This window comes from Gossypium arboreum, chromosome 8 (assembly GCF_025698485.1).
Source record: "Gossypium arboreum isolate Shixiya-1 chromosome 8, ASM2569848v2, whole genome shotgun sequence".
NCBI lineage: Eukaryota > Viridiplantae > Streptophyta > Magnoliopsida > Malvales > Malvaceae > Gossypium > Gossypium arboreum.
In genome coordinates, this window is record NC_069077.1 from 8,997,048 (window position 1) to 9,007,091 (window position 10,044).

Below are 10,044 nucleotides of genomic sequence, written 5' to 3' on the forward strand. Positions count from 1 at the left end.
TCAACCCAAAATCAAAAGTAGTACCACTCTTAATCTGATAGAATTGTGAACCCAGAGTTTCATCCCCTAACTGTTTATCTCGAATCTACTCAATCCATGTCGGCTTAACTTACAACTCAGCTAACAGACTTCCATCATCAAACAGACTAAGGTGAGCAAACATCGCCCTCAAATCAGTCATCGCTCTACGGCTTAAAATGTCGCCCACCACATTTACTAGGGTGATACTTAGTCATACATTCATAATCCTAGAGCAGCTCAATCTACCAACGCTACCTAAGATTTAACTCCTTCTGAGTAAAGAGGTACTTGAGGCTTTTATGATTAATGTAAATAATACACCTCTCACTATACAAATAGTGCCTCTATATTTTTAACGTAAAGACCACAGCAGCCAATTTAAGATCATGCGTTGAATAGTTCACTTGATGTGTCTTAGGCTGACGGAATGTATAAGCCACAACTTTATCATCCAGTATTAGGATGCAACCCAAACCAATATGTGAAGCATCACTGTAAACTACAAACTCCTTTCTGGATTCAGGCTGTATTAGAACAAGAGCTTGATTCAGAACAGATTTGAGCTTCCCAAAGCTTAATTGTTGCGCATCAGTCTAGACAAATGGAACATATTTACGCAAAAGCTTAGTCAATAGAGCTGCAATCAGAGAAAACCCCTCGACAAACTGCAGATAATATCTTGCCAGACCTAGGCTATTTCCAATCAAGCACATCCTCAATCTTTCGACGGTCCACACGAATCCCCTCAACAGAAACCATATGCCCCAGAAAAGTTATCTCTCGCAACCAGAATTCACACTTGCTCAATTTAGCGTAGAGTTATTTTTATCAGAGTATTTGAAGCACAACCTTAAGATGCTCATCATGTTCATCCTCGGTATTAAAGTATACCAGAATATCATCGATGAAGACCACGATAAACTGGTCCAGATAAGACTAAAATACTCGGTTCATCACATCCATAAATGTAGCCGGAACATTCGTCAAACTAAAAGGTACAACTAGGAACTTGTAATACCCATAACGAGTCCTAAATGCAGTCTTATGAACATCAGCTTCTTTAACCCTCAACTGATGATACTCAGATCGAAGATCAATCCTAGAGAACACTGAAGCACCTTGGAACTAATTGAACAGGTCTTCGATCCTTGAAAGCGGATACTTATTCTTCACAGTCAACTTATTCAACTACCAATAGTCGATGCACATCTTTATGGTCCCATCTTTATTCTTAACAAACAAAACCGGTGTCTCCCACGGAGACACACTAAGGAAGATGAATCTACAATCTAGAAGATCTTGTAGTTGAGCTTTAAATTATGTAAGCTTCTTCGATGCTATACGGTAGGGAGCGATGGATACCAGAACTGTAGCCAGAAGAAGCTCAATCTCAAACTCAACCTCTCGGTTCAGAGGTAGATTTGGTAATTCTTCAGGAAAGACATCCGAAAAGTCTCTTACAATTCTGATATCATTGACAGAAGAGTCCCTAGAAATAGAAACACTAACGTAAGCCAAATACACCTCACATCCTATCTGGACAAATTTTTCAGCCACAAGAGTGGAGATCACATTTGACAGATAATTTTGATGCTCACTGATCACAACTACCTCTTTATCATCCTCAGTTTTCAGTACGACCCTCTTAGCAGCGCAGTCCAAACTAACTTGGTGCTTGAATAACCAGTTCATACCTAGAATCATATCGAACTCCTCAAACGGTAACTCTACCAGGTTCGCCAGGAAAATAATCCCTTTAACCTCTAACGAAACATCCTTATAGAGTTTACTAAACTGAACTGACTGCTCCAATGGACTTAGAACTGTAACATCACTAGAAGTGCTCTCCACGGAAACCCTCAAGTTTTTAGAGACAGTACTAGCTACATAGGAATATGCAGAACCTATGTCTATCAGAGTAGTATAAGGTACATTAAATATAAAGAACGTAACAGTGATAACATCTGGAGTATCTCTATCCTCTCGACGTCGAGCAGTATAAACAAGTACAAACTGCCTCGCCTCAGTCTGTCCAGCACCTCTGTCCAGTGCTCTCTATCCATGACCCATACCATTACCACCTCTAACTTGCCCACGGCGCCTAGGTGGCTGCTGAACTGTCCTCTAAGGTTGCAGAGGACCTGGAGCTGAAGGTTGTATCTGATCTGCCCGCTGGGAACACTTCCTAATACGGTGCTCGAGAAACCCACATCTCAGACAAGCCCTAATCCTACTCTAACACTCGCCCGGATGGCGCCTACCACAATCACTGCATGGCTGTAACTTAGTAGGAGCAATAGGGGCCCCACTCTAACTGGCCTATTAGATCTTACCTTTTTCTTAAGCCTCGGAACAGAACTAGAGGGCTCCGACTCCCACTTGTTTTTGCCTCTCTCTCAATCCCTATTCTGGCGCTTCACACGTTTAACATCCTCAGTGGTCTTAGTTTTCTCCACCAGTACAACAAACTTTCGCTTCCTCTGCGGAGTAATTAAGACCCTCAAGTTATCTCTTAAATCATGCTCAAACAGGATGCATCTCTCGTACTCAGACGCCACCAGCCTCAAGCGTAGTAACTCAATCTCAGAAATTCGACCTCATACTCGGCCACAGATCTATCACATTGCATGAGATTCAAAAACTCATGCTTACGAGTATCAACATAGCTCGCCCCCACGTACTTACTTAGGAAGGTGGTCTTAAAGAAGTTCTAACTCAATCGAACAGGCTGAATACCCTCTTCAACCGTTAGTCACCACTGATACGCCTCATCGCAAAGTAAAGAGATTGCACCTTTCAGTTTCTGCTCAGGAGTGCAGTCCAAATTATTCATAATCCTCTTTGTGGCCTTTAAATAATACTCGGCTACATTAAAGGCGACTCCTGTGACACTCTTAAATAACTCAGCACCATTAGACTGGAGTCGTTCAGTTTTCGACCCAATGTCTCCAGAACCAGAAAGGGGTCCAACAACCCTTTCTAAAATCCTTAGCATGGCCTGAGATAGTGTGTTGTCCCCAGTCGAACAGCATTGAGACCCAATCTCAGTAGCAGGTAAAACTGGTGTCTCACTCGTATCCAAATTCAACATACTGCCCAGTGAGGAAAACTCAGCTCAAGCCACTCTACAGCTTCTTCCACGGCCACGAGTACCACGTCTGCGGATTCAACTTACACTCATTGTCTATTTCGAGTTTTATCTACATTATAAAGTTTTATGCATCAGTTCAAATATTTATTAACAGATGTTTTAAGCATAAATTATCAAAAGTTTAGAGATGTTTTCAGAAGTTTCAGTCTCTAACTATTTCAGTATAGTCTCAAAAGGTACTATCTACAGTATTTTCAAAATAAACTATCTAAGTTTTGAAAATACTTACAAGATCGGCATCGGAGACTCGGTGTACCACATACTTCTTTATTTTATTTAGATTATTTAAAAATCAATACTTTTAAAACAAAATTTTGGAACCCAAAATTTACAGTTGAGTTTTGAAACCTAGCTCTGATACCACTAAATGTACACCCCAAACCCGGCCTAGACGTTATGGCCGAATCTGGTTATGTCACATGAAATAGGTTTTGAAAACGAAGTTGTCTCGTCAGAGCATTACCATTTTATAATTCCTAAGTTTAATCGAAAACAAAGTTTAATTAATCTTTTTATCAAAACTTAATATAGTAGAATTTTATCAAACCAATAGATTTTAGAAATTCGATTTGTAATTTTAGGAAAATCACGTTTGTATGTAAAAAAAATTTCCATAAGCAATTTATCAAGCATGAAAAATAACAAGCGATCAAATCTAAAGTCAAGTTAAAAACCAATAGTCCAAAGAGTCCCCAAAAATTACAACTCTTAAAACAATCCAAAATTTAAATTAACCAAAATACTAAGTTTTAGCAGTTTTACGATAAAGTGGCCACCGTTGAGTCTCTACTGCACTGATTCGCCTAAGACTGTGGATTACCTGACAGAACAATTAAAAAGATGTGAGTTTACGTAAACTTAATGTGTAACCCAACAGAATTAAACATGCAAGCATATAATCATCATGTATATAACTAGAAACAGATACAGATACGGACTCATATCCTTTTCAGACACAGTGACAGAATCAGTTACATATATGCAAAATCTTACCCCTATCCTCTACACACTATCTTCGACCATCCCATCACACCATGTGGGATTAAAAACACTCACCCATCCTTACACACCAAGGCATGCCATTAAGACACATATCAGACAGAATATGCAGCCAAACTGCCAGAAAATAGACATTTAACACCGTTCAAAATACTTTCTCCATATATACAAACCCCACCCCAAAACAGATATAGAGCATACATACAGAATTAGCAGATAAAACATGCTTAACATGCTTACATAAACAGATTACAGATACACGTAACATAAACATGCTCAATACAATAATTTAGTCTAACAAATCATATCATTTTAGGGTTTAACTAGCATTTACCAACCCTATAGTAGGCCCACAATTGATTAGGACGACTCGTGTGACCATTTGTAAAATTTTAGTATAATGGGCCCACATGCCCGTGTGGCCCATACGCCCAGATTGGCCTTGCCCGTGTGGCCCACACAACCTGGCCCAAAATCCACATGCTTGTGTGATATGCCCATGTAGGCCCACACGCCCGTTTGGCCTATACACCCAACTTGGCCTAGCCCGTATGGCCCACATGGCCACACTCGAACCACCATATGGCCTTGTGTTGCGCATATGGCTTTCCTCAACCACACTGTCGTGTCTTCGCATACAGCATTCCACACGGTTGACCACACGCCCATGTGTCGTCGACAACAAAGGTTTTCGGCTTTTGCCGATAATAGTTTTTTTATGTTTCAGGTACACGCTTGGTATCATTTCAATACGAAACCACTCCTGAGCCTCCAAAAACCTAAAAATTAACAATCCAAAACTTAGAATCAGACTTAATTCACAACTAAATCATGACTACGAAACCAATACCGAAATCCAACACTTACTTTAATACCTCGACGATTCGATTACAATTTCGAACGAGGAAAGCCCTTACTTTCATGATTTATTGCTACCAAAACACAAGTACCACATTAACAGAGAATTCGACAAGGCCAAAAAGAATAACAAAGGCTCCCTCCTCGACAAAACTCACCACCACTTACCAAACGAAGAGTGCACAATCAGAAATACCGCGACAAGAAAGCACGATTTTGTCAGAATGAGTAACGAAAAGAGAAAAAAATATTGCGTTTGGAAAAGAAAAAAGAAAGACGGCAGAGGAGGAGGAAAGAACGTCAATTTTTCCAGGAAAGAGAGAAATTTTCAAAATAAAAGTCATTATCTTTAAATCCCCTCTTTTTCTCCCAGTAACTCCCACTCTCAGACTTTCAAAACAACTGAAACTCTATCAAACAACAGAGCAAAAATTAATATCCATGTTCGTGAAGGGAATTGAACACAAGACATCTAACATACCAACACCCTTACCACTCAAACCAGCAGGCTCATTCTAATATAGATTTACAGATAATTAAATATAAGCCCACTAAATAGAGATAAAACTTAATTCTAAAAATATACAAAATTTGCTAAAGCTAGGGCTTGAACTTGAGACCTCACACACACGTCCAAAACACTTAACCACTGAAGCAAATACATAGTTGTATCAAAATTTTAAAAGCATTGATAAAATAATTGGGGTGTTACAACTAGATTCAAAGTCAATAAATTATTAATAAATTTATGTTTTGGTCACTCAACTTCAAAAAGTTACAAAATGATCACTAAACTATTTGAATGTTTTCATTTAAGTTAATGGACTGTTAAAACAGCTTATGTATGCCATTCTCTGTTTGCACCGTCTACACTAATCGAAAGCTCTCATTCCCCTCCTCTTCTACAACTCAAGTTTTTGTTTCATGAAACAACTTTTAATGTCACAAATCTATTAATCATAAATAAAAATAGTTTTATTATTTGATCTTCGTCACTAAACGTCAAGTCTACTTAGATCTAAGGTATATTCTTCTACTTGACGATTGGTACTTATTCACCTTACTGGTTGTTGAATCGTCGCTTAGAGCTCATTAGCTAGATTTTTAAAAAGAAAATCTCAACAAACTAATAATTTAAATAAAAGCTTTCGAATAAATAAATGACTAAATTGTAATTTTTTAAAATAACGTAAACTTATATAAAAATGATAGAAGTTTTTGCCAAAGTATTGTTGGAATGGAAATCGTGGGCTAAAAATAGAAAAAATTGGAAAGAGTATTATGAGAAATGCTAACTCAATTATATCAAATTATAATATGAAATGCTAAAATAGAATTTTATGTTTTCAAGGCACATATGATAGTACAATTGAGACATATAATAATATAATAAATTATTAAAAATGCCCCCTCATGTAATGCCAAAATTCATTTCATTTTCTAGGGTCTGAAAAAGTTGACTACTAAGCTTTGACTTGGTAAACAATGAATTTATGGCGTTGCAGGGGCTTGCAAGTAAAGCCCCAACCCTCAAACTTGCTAATTGCATTTATATCCGGATTTTAATTTCTTTTTAATCTTTAAAATATTTTAATTAGAATTAATTGTAATAAACATTTTTTTAAAATATCTCAATTTAAATTAGTTTTAAAATTTAAAAATATTCTCATTATATTTTTAAATTATCGATGTTATATCAATCATGTCTTTTATTGTTGAAACTGTTTATTTAACTATTAAACTTTTATGTGATATAATTTTAAAATAAAAATTTTTAAAGAAAAACAAATTGTTGTGGCGTAACTTTTAAATTAAAAACTAAATATAAAATAAAATTGAAAAGGGAATGAATGATAGTTTTGTAAAAGTTTCAAAACTTCAAAACTATAGTTTTACAATTTTCATTTTAAATTATGTCACATAAGATTTTTAGTGTCATTTAATGGTTAAATTAATGATTTCAATAATATAATGACATGGTTGATATGGTATCGATAGTTTAAGGATGTAATTAGAATGTTTTGAAGTTTGGGGACCAATTTAAAATATAGTTTGGGGATGTTTAGTGCAATTAACTCTTTAATTGATTTCTTTATTTTTTTAGTTAAAATGTGCCTAGAACCACCAATAACCCCTCCCCAACCATTGAGCCACCTTAAATATGATATGGAACATATTTCAAATATGTGAATCAAATAATAAATATGCGTATACTTATTATATTGATAACTCAAATCTAACATGTAAAAAAAACAGCACTCTAAAATTTTATTAACACTGCACTCTAAAATTTTATTAACACTATCTTTTTTTATAATACGTCAAATCGAAATACCTATGCGATAAGTATACATATTTATAATTTAATCTACATATTATAAATATCTTTCATATTGATCTAAACTATTTAACACCTAAATTATTAATTAGATTGACGAAATAATCTTATTGATATAATATGAATATTTTAAAGTAAATGGATGAATTTAACAGTTGAACAATAATTTGAATATGTTTAAGGCAATGATCTCATATGGAAAAGGGTTTCCACTATTGCAATGTTTTATGCACCATCAATAAACGAGATTATGATTAATGTTATAAGAATTAAATTAATGATCGATTTGGTTGAATTAGCATGAAGAAAAAACATCACAAGCAAAATCTTCTTAGATCATGAAGTATAAACATATAAGTTACATAAAAGATGCTTTAGAGACCCATTGAAACATATTAAGAACTCAACATTACATGTTACAATTAGCACTACACAAATTGTAACTAAAACACCATAAGTGAATTATGAAAGCTTTGTTGAAGTATATATGTGGGCTATATAGTTAAGTAGATTATTTACAGTTATTCAAAGATGGAATTCTGAGACAAATCCAAATTAATCAAGTCCGACTTAATAAACCCTTTTATCTCATTCATGAGACAATAGAAATGGTCATTATTAGGCAAGAAATAGAACCCAATGGTGGCCTTGTCTAGGTAAAGAAGCTTCACTTGTTGCCCACATTTTTCAAGTCCTTTAACATAGGCCAATTGCCAATCTTGAATCAAATCCAAGCCGGCGACGACGATCAGACTCTTCGGGAACTCGAGTCCGTCGAGGGTTCGACCTCTCGGGCCGAATGGATTACACGCGGGGTGGTCTCGATCTTCGCCTTCAGGTAAATAAGCCCTCCAATACCAATCACGGTCTTGTAATGTGACGAAGTACTTCCCATCTAATCTTTTTTCTGACTCTGTTCTACTTTGCCCACCAAACATTGGGTGAAGGAGGATGTTGCCTAATACTTCAACGCCGGCCTCGGCGGCCCTGACTGCCACATTGTGAGCTATGTTACCGCCGGAACTGTCTCCGGCTAAGTAAACGTGGACTTTTGAGTCTTTTCCACTTTGAAGCCAAGTTCTTGATTTAACCCACTTAAGAGCTGCCCAACCATCGTCGTAAGCACAAGGGTACCTATGCTCCGGTGATCGGCGGTAATCCACCGACACAACCACGGATTTACAAACATTAACAAGGCGGCGGCAAAAGGTGTCATAGATGGCACTATTGGCGGAGGAATGAGTGAAGCTTCCGCCGTGGAAGAAGACTATGACCGGAACAACCTCGGTGGCGCTCAATGGCTTTTCAAGGTCCACAATGCCCCATCGAGACTCGATCCGAGACGATGGTTGATAAACCCGGTTGAGAAGGCCGGTGGCTCCGTCGACATGGTCGAAAGAAAAAACCCCATCAACGGGGTTTATATTGGCGGGGACTTTCCGGTCAAGGTACTCCGATAGGTCCCTGTCGAACGTTCCATCGGGTCGGCGTTGAAGATTATATGCTACTTTAAAATTGGAAATCAGTACCCATGTATTCAATGGAACAACCCTCTACAAAAAAGAATAAATACTAATAACATATAAATCAAAGAATTTCAAATGAACCCAAAAGAGAAAATGAAAGAAAAAAATACCCTTGATTCATTGAGGTTGACTTCATTTCCACCAGCCATGGATCAACAAAACCCAGACTCAAAATGAAAAATTTTTAAAACCCCATCTAAGGAAAATGAAAAATTCTCTTCTTTGTACTTGAGTCCTTTAACCCTTTCTTTTTTTCTGATTGATTCCTCGTTTGTTTGTTTGTTTGTTTTTTGTTTTGAAGATGAGACACTTACTTGCTGCAACAAGGAACCAGAGATTAAAATAACAAGAAAAGAAAGAGAGACAAAAAAGAGAAAAAGACCTCCGACGCTGCTTCAAAGAGATGTAAAGAAAGAGATAGAAACCTAAGAGCCTAATATGTAATAAATATATGTAATGTTGAACCGAGAAAGTACAATAAAATATTGAGAGAGACAATGAAAATGTTTTTTTGTTTTTGAAGAGTCAAAAAGGTCGTGGGAGGAAGACGATAGACACGACAAAACGGGGCGGCCCTATTGTACTGTTTATGTGGGTCCTACGTCCCTACGCTTTTTTGGGTAAATTTCATTCAAGGTGACTAAATTTTATTCTATTTGCACGGCCTACACAAATTAAAAGCTCTTATTCTTTTTTTTTTACAGTATAGTTTTTTCTCATTAAACTAAACAGCATGAATATGTCGACCAAAATCTAAATAGTATTTTTTCTTTAATATCTGACACTGATCGTCAATTTGATTTAGATCTAATGTATGTTTTGCTACTCATCGATAAGTAGGGGTGAGTGTTCGATTGAATCGAGTGAAAAAATTTCAAGTTAATTGAATTGACAAGTCATATTTTATCATCATAACTCGATTGAATTTTTTTTTGATCGAATCAAGTGAAATTGTTCAATTTAAATTAAAAAAAATTTAAACCTATCAAATTAAAACCTTATTACAGTACAACTAGTTCCATGGTGGAGCACATGAATTTGAAATCATATATATTTAAAAATAACTTATTTAAAACAATAAAAATAAAAGATAATATAGTATGATAAACTTGAATAAATAATTAACTTATCTAAGTCCCCAAAGTTATTAT

At 36.1% G+C, this 10,044-nt stretch overlaps 1 protein-coding gene across 1 annotated transcript; it reads right to left on the reverse strand.

Annotated features, from left to right (window-relative positions):
• Positions 1–7,681: 7,681 nt before the first annotated feature.
• LOC108468878 (gibberellin receptor GID1B-like) lies at positions 7,682–9,447 on the reverse strand. The gene is made up of 2 exons (XM_017769744.2): positions 9,004–9,447; positions 7,682–8,920 (listed from the first exon to the last, which is right to left on the reverse strand). The coding sequence occupies exons 1-2, from the start codon at positions 9,040–9,042 to the stop codon at positions 7,889–7,891; spliced, it is 1,071 nt and encodes a 356-aa protein (XP_017625233.1). The 5' UTR covers positions 9,043–9,447; the 3' UTR covers positions 7,682–7,888.
• Between the last annotated feature and the right edge of the window lie 597 nt (positions 9,448–10,044).